We start from the raw sequence: 12,702 nt of genomic DNA, 5'->3' as shown, positions 1-12,702 counted from the left end.
AGTATATCCACATCCTGATTATGACCAAACCAATATAGTACTAGTATTTTAAACATCTCCAGAGATGATATTCTTTGCCAGTCTTCACTTTATGCATGTTTTTTGTAGTTTTGAATGTGTCTTTAACATTGTCCTGTGAAACCTGAGGAGGGGGCAGAATCTTCTATACTTAAGTATTTCTTTTACTAAATACTTCCTGACAATGTTTTGCACTATAAAGCTTTCAGTAGTAGTAATCTCCAAAATTCCTACCCTGCCATGAAGTGTCACCACGTTCTGTGTGTAATTATTAGGCATAAAGTGTATAGGTTTGTTTCCCCCTCCTCTCTCCCTTAGGTTTGAGTAACAATCGAAGTACTGTTCTTGAAAGTTGATGGATTTCATTATAATAGTCAATCAGGTATTTTTTCTGTAACTCTATTAAGATATTTTCATGCCAAATTTTGTTGCAAAGTAGAACTATTGTGGTGGAATATAAAGGATATAAAGACAAAGAAGAGTTTTATAAGATGTTAACAACTTAACAATAATAATGATACCATTAGATGCATTTTGCTAACATGACATCAAACTAGGGCAAAGTATTTTTTACTTAACTTATTAAATAGTGATTGCTATAGTGTCAGTATAACTGCAAATTTTTTTAAGAAGGTACAGTATTTTTACATTAAACTTGTGGCGTTAATATTCATTTTACAGGAGGATTTGGTCAACCGGAAACTTAAAGCTGATAGGCTGGCTGCCATGTGTTTGGGCATTCAAAAGTACCTACTTTCCATTTGTAAATCATAGCTGTTTTAAATCTAATCAAAACTTAGCTACATCAGGTAAATCAAAAATTGTTATTGTCAATTTACCTCACAGAGAAATCATATGTTAATTTAAAACTTCTGTCCAAAACAAAGATCAGAAAAATATATTTTTTCTTTGGTGAAATTCGGAAGTAATTGGTGATAGGAAACATTGTTTTATATGCAGCACTTCTTCAGCAAAGACGGTAGACTTTGTCCTTTGTTGAGGACATACTGGAGAAATCTTTCAAGTTTCTTCCTTAATCTTAGGTGAAATTTTAGCATGTATCTTCTTTAACATTTTTGTCACTTTTAAAAATTTCCTTTAATGTGCAAGTCACTAGTCTTAAACACTAGACTGTTATGGAGTTTTAACACTTAGCTGCTTTTATTGTGGCAAGGCCTGTTTATCTGGGAATCTTTTGTGTGTGTGTGTGTGGTTTTTAGGTTCTGGGGTACGTGTTTGTTTTTTTGATTTTTGTGTGTGTGTATATATATATAAAAGTCTAGGGAGTTTTTCTATGAATTACTTTCTGTAAAACAGAAAGTAAATAAAACTAAAGTAGTAGTACTTTTATCTGGTAGCAGGTATGTTTTGCTTAAGAAGGTAAAGGAAGAGAATCATGTTACAGGAGCTGGAAATTAACGACTCTGAAATATCAGGCTGCAGTTAATGAATTGCTGTATGGAATAGTGGCTTTTTTTTTTTTTTTTAACACACAGTATTATTCAGAAATAACCATTGTGTTTTCAATTGCAACTCTAATTCTGCTTAAAATAAGTTTTTTCTTTTGTAGAAATCCTTAGTAACATTGTAGGCACTTATACCCAAAGATACTTGGTATGAATTTTCCAGGTAGCATCTGAAGATATAAGGTGAGACAGATATATTTAAAAAATAAAAGTAATTTATTTTTACACTATTTTAATTCAGATACTTGTATAGGTCTCACATTCTTTTTAGGAATGTAATGTGCTGAATTGAAGTGATTAATTTTTCTAATAACGCTTCTTTTCCTTTTTGTTCTGACCACAACAGATAAAAATGTAGTATGCATGTTAGTGGATGTTTAGTGCAGAGTTTGGACTATAACATTCATTTAGAGTAATTTTATTATGCAGGAATCAAAGGTCTAGTGTTAAGATAATGTCTTGGAGGGAGTAAGCAGATAAAGATTAGGTTGGTTCTAGACTAACCCACTCAGATCTTCTGAGCTGTATGCCGTCATCATCCAGTATTAAGTTTGTAATATGTTTTGTAGCAGTGGCTGATATATAGGTCTCTTTACTCAGGTCTCTTTATTCAGTGTAAATGTCCAAAGCTGCTGGCTAATCAATTAATACATACCTCCTGCAGTTTTTGGTAAAACCTCCTAATACCTATCCATACCTTACTGACTCTGATAATAGCAATTTTATGCTGATTATTTGAGGTTAACTTTGTTTTCTGGTAATTGAAAGCAGCTATCATGTGAAGCTTAGAATATGTATTGTATTTTCTTAAAAGTCATCTTCATCTACCTTCAGTCTTTAAGAAGTGAGTTTATCTTGAGGGTGAACTTGAAACAAATAATTTTCTTTTATTTCATAATTTCTTTTGGGGTAAATGTAGTAAATAGTATTTGATACGTGGGAAAGATATTTAGGATAACAGTGCAATTTTTATTATCTTCTGTTAACGTGATTCTGCATTGTTTATGCTTTTTTAGATGTACTGGACTAGTGAAGAGGATAATTGGCCAATAACAGCAGATAAATAAAGAAGAAATAATAGGCAGATTGAAGAAGAGAGTAGGAGATGACTTTGGTTAGATTTCAGTGATTTGGAGAAGGCTCTGGAAAAAAGGTGGATTAACTGCAGAAAGAAGGCAGTTCCCTGTAATGAGGGGCTCCTTGTTAAGGGCTCGTAGACCATGGTGATTCAAGAGAACAGAAGTGCTTCTTTTTTGTGAAGAGTAAGAATTTGAGATATGGAGCTGCTCTTTAAAAGAATTTTAATAGAAATAGAGAAGACACTACTGATAAGTCTTCACATTAGGACAATTTACTCCTCAGAGTTTCTGCTGGGGTGGATTGTTTCCTCCACAAAGAAGATATTTAGATTAGAGGAGGCAGGCAAAGACATGTCCAAATATTAGAGGTCAGCAGCTGCTGTGATGAAGGTGATGGGATGTCCAGTCTTTGGGAGGCTGCTGCTGATGGCACTGCTCAAATATTTCAGGATTTGTTAGCCAAATGATTGAGTCACCAAATTGTTACCAAATCAACAGGAGGTGATGCTATTTTAGACTTGGTGTGGAAGAGTAACAAGGTCTTTGTCGGAGAATTGCTTCTAGAAAATGAACTTGAGTTGTGTGATCACTAGTTGATTCATAAATTCTGCAGCTAAGATCACAGGTGTCAAGCACACTTGGAGACTGTAAGAGAGCTTTGCATGTTGGTACCTCTACAGAGACAACTCAGATGACTGTTAAAGAGGCCAGGTGGTTTATTCTCTTAGAGGTGTTAAATAAAGGTGATTTTATCCTACTAGATCTTCATTAAGGGGAAATATTTTAGAAAAACATTCCAGATTTAATTGGATGAATAATCACTTCAATATAGTTAAATATTAGCCATGACTATAGGGGTGAAGGAAAAAGTAAGAATTGACAAAATCAGGCTGAGTTGCATCGTGGAAAGGCTATCAAAATAGTATGAAAAGATTCTCCAGCTATCCAAGTAAAGGCTGTTGTTATATGGGGGGATGGGTAGAGTTTAAGCATAATCCCCAAATTAAATGAATCCCTATTGAATACTGGGACAGTGTAATGTAGCCTGCTATTTTTTCTTAGATTTGGTATAAAGGAAAAGAGACTATGGAAATAGCCACAATGGTAGTAGTAAAAACAATTCTCTGATCTCACATGGGGGAGACTGGGATCACTGATTTTGAAAGAACTGATCATAAGCTTAGTGATAGGGTTTTTGGTCTTACCAAATTAATCAAGTCAAGGAGTATATGTTACAAAGAACAGTTAGTGTAGTACTCATTGAAATGGAATGTGAAGGTAAATATCCAAGCAGCTACAACAATGTACAGGGTCTTCCAGAAAACATTGAGGAAAAGTTTAAGTAAAACACTAAGAAAATTGAATAAATTGAAACATGGGTTAACCAAATATAGATTGAAATTAATCCCTTTTCTATTGCCTGGAATTATTCTTCCCCAGGGGCAGGACTCTGCACTTGCCTTTATTGAACTTCATGAGGTTCCTGTCTGCCCATCTCTGCAGCCTGTCAAGGTCCCTCTGCCTGGCAGCCCCCTGGTGTATCAGCCACTCCTCCCAGTTTTGTATCATCAGCAAATTTGCTGAGGGTGCACTCTGTCCTTCATCCAGGTCATTGATGAAGAAGTTGAGCAGGATTGGCCCCTGTGTTGACTCCTGGGGTACAGTGCTGGTTACTGGCCTCCAAGTAGACTTTGCAGCACTGATCACAACCCTCTGAGCTCTGCCCTTCAGCCAGTTCTCAATCCATCTCACTGTCTGCTTATCTAGCTTGCACTTCCTGAGCTTGCCTATGAGGATGTTATGGGAGACAGTGCTGAAAGCCTTGCTAAAGTCAAGGTAGACAACATCCACTCCTCTCCCCACCAGTCATTCCATCCTAGAAGGCTATCAGCTTCTCTGTGAACTAAGTGGTGAGGTGCAGGTGCAGTACTTTGAAGAAGAGTGAAACCTCTATAGCAAAGCTTACTAGATCTCTTGCATTTGAGATCTGAGCCTGGGTGATGTGGCCATGAAAAAGACAAATGTGATGTATTTTCAGTAAATACAATAAAGTGTTTGTGCCATTGATTCTAAAACTTCATCTAAATTCCTGTATGCAGGTATAGTTAAGTGGTTATGGGATGGAGAACGTATGGAGAAGTTGAAAGCTTGGCTTGTTTAGAGCAAAATGAAGGCTGAGGTGGGAAATTGGTACCATATACTGAGAAGTGGAATGAATACTAGAAATGCAAAGAAACCTGTTTAAGTTGGGGAAAAAATGCTGTCACAGAAACAGGTGGATGTACATAGATTGTAAATCTGCCTAAATTGTAGTTTAGAAAGCTTTTAATAATCATGAGATTGTGGAATGACCTGCCAATTGGAATAGCAATGGCAAAAAAACTAAAAGGAAGGTTGGAAAGCCTGCAAGAGGAGCGTGCTCTCTGTGAGAGAGTAAGTCTGGATTCAGAGCCAGTTTCTTGCAGTGCCCCAGCTGTTTTGGGAAGGCGATTGTACTGTGCCAGTCATTCTGCTTCCCAGAAACACTGGGAAAAAAGTTATGGAAACAAAGTTTTGACGGGTTCTTTGGAAGAAAACATTCTTTCAGTGCTGTCTGGTCAGGGAGCTTCTATGAACAATAGCAGAAAGGAGATCAATCTAAAAGCTTAAAAATGTAAGGAATATAATTTCATGAGGTCTGTTAATAACTGCCTTCTCTGATGTCTTAGCTAAGGTCATGAAAAGCAACACAATATCTGGTGTGGAAAAAGCTAGTTTATAATTTGAATGTAGTAAAACAAATAATAAATAAGTAATAAATACTTAATTCCAGTTTTGGAGGCAGATGGTGCATTCTTAATTCATAGCAACATGGTTAAATCTTTGCTTTAAGTGCAGTTCTTGGCCTCAACTATGGAGTTGCAGGTGCTGCATCTCCTTTATATGGTTTGAGGGTTTTTTTTTTTTTTTTTAACCCAAGTTTTAAAGGTAAATATTTGTAACTATAGATGCATAATCCATTGGTGATTTGGTAGCTCTTACTTTAGTGAGATTTCTTAACTCTTGAATAGAACTCTTACTCTTCCTTTACATCTGTGAGCATCTGTAGTCAGAAGAGTGTACACTCTGTTTTGGTGAGAGGGACTGAATCTACAGAACAAATAGAGGTAATCCGACTTTTGCTGAGTAAATTCAGCATCCTTAACAGTTCACATCTTTGGTGAATCTAAGAATCATCAGCTTTATCTGACCTAACTCTTCTCTCTTAGTTTTCACCCACACAATTTACTCTGAGGGAGAACAGAGAAGTGCAGCTGCACAGGGCTTTTGGCATGGAAGTGGTTAGAACAATTGTAAGGATCTAGGAAGATGATGTGAAGTTTTTATGGGAAATCATGTAGAATCCAGAAAATCCCTGTTTCATTCAATGAATGTGGCGTGCAGAAGTAGCAGAATGGGCAACTCTTGAACAACTTATCTCTAAAAACTTTGTGATATATCTGAATATCCTTCTGAAAGTAGATTCTGCTTTGCGGTGTCAGAAAAATTACTGCTAGGGGGATTTGTATGAATTTCACTAATACTGCTGTCTGAGTTTGGAAATGGAGCACAATTTGAATGGAACATGTAGCTCTGGCTAAAGTCTTCTGAAAAATTGTTTTTGTAAAACTTAATGTTCTCTCAGTATCAAAATACAGTGTTTTTATTTTGTAGACAAGTTGGTATGGGGTGTGAAAATGCTGAGGAGGTGACAATGAAATTCAAGTGTATCAAAAAAAGTAATGTATACCTAAATATTTAAGATTTCAGTGTGCTATTTGGATCAACATATTGTTTAAAAATAGTGAGCACTCCATTTGGGGAAGTCGTCTTATTCCAGTGAAAATAATGATTATGTTGACGATAGCCTTTTTCATTGTTTAGAGCAATTAAATTTTCTTCTATTGTTTACAATATTTAGAATAAATAGCTAATTTGAAATACAATGATTGTTTTGAAATGTAATCAATTAAAAATAAAAATAGCTTTAGATATTATATTGCTGGGTTACTTTGCTTATTTTAGTGATTGTATAATATTATTGACAATTCTAATACTTCACAGACTTGTCTGTTTTTAATGAATTAAAACTCCAACTGGAGCATAGCCATCCAATTTAGGTTATCTTATAAAAACTATTCTAAGAATTAAAATATCTTCTTTTTGAGGAAATCTGTATATCAAATGCTTACTTATGCCTCTTTGTTTCTCTGTTTATTTTCAAGACGAGCAAAAATCAAATTAAAGTAGATCTTGTAGATGAGAATTTTACAGAATTAAGAGGAGAAATAGCAGGACCTCCAGACACACCATATGAAGGCAAGTAATGTTTTTGTGTATGAAATCATTGTACACTTCAAATAATGTGTCTTGAGATGCTTTGTCTATTAAAAAAATAATTTGCAGTATAAAAATGTAGAGCTACAGGTTTTGAAATTTTTTTAAAATTATTTTTAATAATTTTTTTAAAATACAAGTTTTAGCCTTGAAAATGTTTCAGTCCAACTTTTGTGTCACTTGAACGCATATCTCTTCTATGGCAGGACAGACTATCCTACATCAAAGGTTAATTTACAGGTTTAAGCTGTGCAACATATATACATCCAACTAAAAGTCATAATTTTTGATGAACTTAGAGGTCTTAGCCACGTAGCATAAGCCTTAAGAAACTAAACTTCAGAATCTACTCTAACTGTACATGTATTTCTGTGAACTAACGTGGTGGTCATTCAAAAAAAGTGTTGCATTTTTCTATCTCAGGGAGCAATACCATTGAAAGTAAAATTTGGGGTTAATCTGTGACATCCATGGACACCTATACTTAATTTGTACTAGAGTTGGGGAATCTATAGGAGAACTTGATGTCTGTTACTGTCTTCAGAAATTATATGTTATGACTTTCTACTTTGTTCTAGGTGGTTATCAGTAATCATACATCTCTTTAGTCTCAAAAAAGTAAGATGATTTAAACCATACAGAAGCTAATAAAACCTTTACCAGAAGCTAGTAAAGCACACTTTATCCAACAGTCCCAAGTTGCTCAGTAGCACTTACACTTGTAAACTTTCTGTTTGTGTATATCTGTGGGGGTGGCAGAGACACCTTTAGTTAAAAGTTGCTAGACACTTAATTTTTATTTTTTTTTTTTAAGTTGCGTTTATCTAGTGCTGTATCCAAGTTTTCCATGCTGGGTATCTACTTTGATTTGAATTTTTAGCAAAATTTTCAGCAATGAAAAATATCTCAAGGAACATTATATGCAAATAAATTGTGTTGTTGAAAACACTTTTTCACCCGAATTTTGAGTTGCTCTAGTGTTTTATGACTTGGAGCTAAGAAGAGAAGTTGAGTCTTGTCTAGAAATCAAACTCATGGTATCATTATTTTGAAAAGTAAATAAATTCTAATAAATTAGGCAAAATATCTAAAAGTGCCTGTGTGTGCATATATATACATGCACTCAAAAGTGTGTTAGTGGCCACTAATGAGAATCCTGCTGGCCCATCTTTCCTGAGCAGGACCTGCTGGCAGTGCTTCTTGCTGGTGCAGCAGCACTGGCCTGAGAGCGGGGCAGTGCTCTCAATGCTCCCCCTGCTGGGGCCAGGGTGCACGGAGGAGCAGCAGACCACCTCGTTCAAAGGCTGAAGCTGGAGAGTTTTGGGTAGGGGTGGAAGGTGAAGAGAGAAAAGATGAGTCTGGAAGGGAAAGAATAGTGGAAGTGTCTGTAATGCCCCCCTCCAGAACTTGAGTTCCAGGATTTCTCTGCTGCCGAGTGAATCAGTGGCAGTTCCCCTGTCCCTCCAACCCCCAGACCTCTGGATTCTCGTCTCATCAACCACTGGTATTTAGTTCGCAGAAGAGAATGTCTGCTTGTCTTCTGGTTGTAACGTGTGCATTCAATTTAAAGGGAGAACTGTGCTGTGGACCTAAAATACAGAGTCCTACTGGTGACCTACTTGGAAGTGGATCATTCCAGTGGAATAGATCTTTTAAAAATATAGATGGTCTTGTAAATGCAGAGCTTATTTACAGATGTTAAGGTTGCAAAATTAAGTACTGGATACTAGGAAATGAGGAAATGTCTGAATTATGAGTGTTTTTTTTTTTTCTTTCAAACATAATTCATCCTCTTTGGGTGAGTTGGCATGTCACAGCTTGCCATTATTTTTCCTCCAGGCCCGTGTTACCTCAGTTTATGAAACGGATTTTTTTTTAGAGAATGCATTGAGAGTTATTTGGAATTTCTGTGTGATGCTGGATAATTCACCTAGACCAGAATTTTGAAAGTTGAGCACTGTATATTCACATATTCAGGGTATCCAGCTAATGAAAATTAGCAATATGTTTTTAGTGCAGAATTCTCTGTAGTAAATATCCCTTTGTTTGGGTAGAACTATTATGTATCCAGATTATGGCAGGAATCTCATGGGAAAATGTGATCATAGGCTTACACTAAGCTGCAAGGCATATGCACCAAGCAGCAAAATTAAGTTACTGGCAGCCCTAAATCTGGCATTTCTAACACTTGTGTGCTTTACTCTGAAACTCTAACATTTCTGTAACATAGTTTTATGCGTTTATTCTCTATATATAATTGTGAAGAGTTTGTAAGTGTGTGTAGTTTACATCTTATGAGTAAAGCAGTAGTGCATGCTACATAATTACTGGCTGATTCCTGTCAGATATAGTCTTAACAATGACACAACAAATGTTTTATGGACACGAGGTAATTAACTCGGTAGTTCAGAACAGACAATTCCCTGGGACAGAAGTGAGTTCTAGGACCATGGTTACGTGAAAGAGCCATAATATTTATCATAGGCCACAACTGATAAGGTATCTGAAAACATAATTCTGCTGCAGCAGAATACTTTTTAGGTCATCTTGGGGCGTTGGTTTAAGTAGGACTGAGAGGAAGAATACCATCTATATTTGACAATTTTTTTCAGCTTTTATTTTTCTGTAAAGTATTTCAACTCTTATACTGACCAATTTTCAGAATATTGCAAGATGCACAGTTTGAACTGATGCTGTTGCATCCCACATTGAAATAGATGTATTTAGAGAGAGGACCTTTGAAAATATAGATTAATGGATGCTGTGTTTATATGGATTATGAGCTTTTCAGTAGATAAATTTTTAAAACCTATAGATTAATTTCAAGCCAAGTTTGCATGTGAGCCATAGTAATTGTGGGGTTTTTGTAGTAGGGTATTTTCTTCAAGAAAAATTATTGAAAGTTATTTTGACTGTATTGTGAGAACTGCTTTGCTGTAGGAGTACAGAAGGAATGTTCTTCAATAAATGGTTAATTTAATCTCAAGTGTTAAATAGTTGGGGGGAAAAAGCCAAACATATGCCTACTGCTTTTAAAAACATATTTCAAAAATTCAGCAGAAATATTGGGATACAGAAGTTAGTACGTTAGTCCCTTGCATTTTAAGCATAATATTGAGGAAATTTAATGAATACATGTCCAGATGAATTTGTTCAGTCTTCAAGCTCATATGTTTAACTATAAATTTTAATGCACAGCAATGAAGCTGTATAAATAATGCTGCCAACTCATTTCTCCCTGTTGTTTTAAAATCTTCTGGGGTTGTATATTCCAGGTGGAAAAATTTGGTAGCTGAAAAGCCTATTATGCAGAAGGTTGTGATAACCTGTCTTTTACAGGCAGAATCTAATGGTAAGCAGAAGAAGTTGTAATATCCAGGGATAGGTTTTATATTCCCTTACAAAATGGTATGGCAGTAAAATCCTACAGAGACTGATAGGTTTTTGTGTGTTTTTGTTTTTTTTGTTTTTTGTTTTTTTTAGTAATACAGGAACAGCCTAATTCTCCTGTTTTGTAGGAAGAAATGCTACTGAATTATGCTTTGATTCAAACAAAAGAAAAAGCAAACTTATTTAAGGTCTGCTGTTGATGTAAACAATAAATATCTTCAAAAATATTTTAGCTGTGCTCTCCTGTAAGCAAAGACAAGCAATAAACTTAAACATTAATGATGATAACTTTGGGTTCATTGGCTTTTATTCTATTCTATTTTATTTTCTGTTAAATCTTCTGATTTACTGCAGATTTAAATGAGGAAAAACACTTAAAGTAGTATAAAATACCAAGTCTCAAAATTAATATATTGGACTGACTTATGTGTATTTTGTCGCAGATGAAAAGTGCCATAGACTGTGAGTGTTTCAGAGTGTTCCTGCAATTTTTTTTTCCTTCATGTGGATCTTGCTGCCTATATTGAGACTACTTGAGAGCTGTTTATGTATAGATTGATTATCTGTAGAGTAAATCGCTTTTGAAATCCCAAAGAAAATAGATTACAGGTGCTTTAACTTTTATTTCAAGGAAATTTATAAATTGTAACAAAGTAAACTTAAAGGTGGAAAATGTTAATTTCTGAAAGGTCAGAGATAGAATGTGGAAAAAAGTTGCAAGTGAGAAGCAATGCTTTCAGTTTCTATAAAACTAAACATCTAAATTTGGATACATGTTTTGTTACTCTGTTTAGTGGGTCATTAAACTGTGGCCTGGTAAATAATCTTGAGTGAGTAGGCAGATGGCTTGAGATTGCCCCAGAAAACAGAAGTATTGGTCAGAAAACTTTGAATGTTAACGAAGTTATAATTGGAACAGGAATAAATAATGATACTGTAGCAGGGAGAGGAAAAACAAATCTTTAAAAGAAGGCAGTAGAGGATAGTATGGGCTGAACCGTCTTTTATTATATGCTGTAATTCTGCAAACCATATTAATAGTATTAGTATGTAAAAGTGTTTGCAGAACTGAAATGGAAGTAACAACTTTAGATAGTAATGTAGCATATAGTGGAAATAGTGTTGAAGCAGTTCTTTCTAAAGTGTGGGAACTTTACTTAAATGATATAACTGAACATTTTCCAGTCCAGAAATTTTAAAATTAAATAGAATTAATTTTGATTGTGTAATTTGAAGAAAACTTATTGGTATGAGGCATCAGAAAAGAGTAAAAATACTGTAATATTCCATATTCACCCTGGGCACTCCTGTGGCTTATTCCACTATCTGTTTTGGGGCTATCTCGTTCATATTTTTAATCTAGTTTATTAAAATGGAGCATGGAAATTATAATGACAAAAATGAGAAACTGTAGGTGATGTACACACTAAACATATCTAAGAAATATGCATTCTTATTTTTTAAGCAAATGTGACTTTAATAGATTATATGTATTTGTTTCTTTATAAAATGTATGAAATTTAGAAAATACTACCAGGTAATATTTCTGAGTATATTTAAATTACCTGACAATCTGTATGTTTAGAAGCATAGGCTTTGCCGTCATGAGAATGTACACTTGATTAATGTTCTGTCACTTTAATTTCTAGCTTGTTTTTGTCTTTTGCAGGTGGAAGATATCAACTAGAGATAAAAATTCCAGAAACATATCCATTTAATCCTCCTAAGGTACTGTAGACACTTTTTTATATAAAATAATTTGCCAGTAAGTTGTTTTTGAGTATTCTTTTGCTTGTGTGTGTATTTTCTTTGTAGCACCCATCTTACATTTTTGAGGTCTTCTCTAGATAGGCATTTGAGCTGTGTTCTCTAGATAGAAATCATGCAAAATGCCTAACTGCATCCCATTAGAAATATATTCTGATTATTCATCAAAGTACAAACTGATAATTTTAGAGAGGAGCTTGTGCTGAAATGGCTACCACCTTATTACTGGCCCTCTCATAATTTCTTTTTGACAAGATAAAGGTGGTTTTCAGGTAGTTATAATTTGATTTTTGAGAGTACTGGTTATTGTCAGTCTTGCTGAAAGTTCTCTTCAAAAGAAATGCTGTAATAAATACTTAGTTATTCTTAACTAATTCCTTGGACTCCATAGGTTATTCTTGGCTGAGTCTTTAGTTAGAGCTACCAGGTTTCCAATAGTACTTAAATGCAGTGAGATGTACAGTTGTACTGTGACTTGAAGAAGCAATACAAGTAGTGTGGTCTAACTCCAACTCTTTTGGAGGAATGCATGAGACATTCTGTTCTCTTCATGTTTGAGTATGTGAACATGCATGAGAGACATGAGAAATGGCTGTGCTAAATTCATTTGTACCATCAAGTACATT

The 12,702-nt window shown here is 34.9% G+C and overlaps 1 protein-coding gene across 2 annotated transcripts in view; it reads left to right on the top strand.

Moving 5' to 3' along the window:
- Window positions 1-358: 358 nt before the first annotated feature.
- UBE2K (ubiquitin conjugating enzyme E2 K) overlaps window positions 359-12,702 on the top strand; it is a 29,854-nt gene continuing 17,510 nt past the window's right edge. The window contains exons 1-3 of one of the 2 annotated variants that reach the window (XM_026085314.1): window positions 359-400; window positions 6,808-6,901; window positions 11,979-12,037. In XM_026085314.1, coding sequence (XP_025941099.1) covers window positions 374-400; window positions 6,808-6,901; window positions 11,979-12,037 — 180 coding nt within the window. In that variant the 5' untranslated portion in view covers window positions 359-373. Of the gene's footprint in view, window positions 401-6,807; window positions 6,902-10,194; window positions 10,272-11,978; window positions 12,038-12,702 lie in introns of those variants that run through there. The other variant, XM_026085315.1, reaches the window with a different exon arrangement.

Source organism: Apteryx rowi, unplaced genomic scaffold (genome assembly GCF_003343035.1).
Source record: "Apteryx rowi isolate R43461 unplaced genomic scaffold, aptRow1 scaffold_664, whole genome shotgun sequence".
In the NCBI taxonomy this organism is placed as follows: domain Eukaryota; kingdom Metazoa; phylum Chordata; class Aves; order Apterygiformes; family Apterygidae; genus Apteryx; species Apteryx rowi.
The sequence above is the reverse complement of the archived record's forward strand: the minus strand, read 5'-3'. Positions and strand labels throughout refer to the sequence as shown.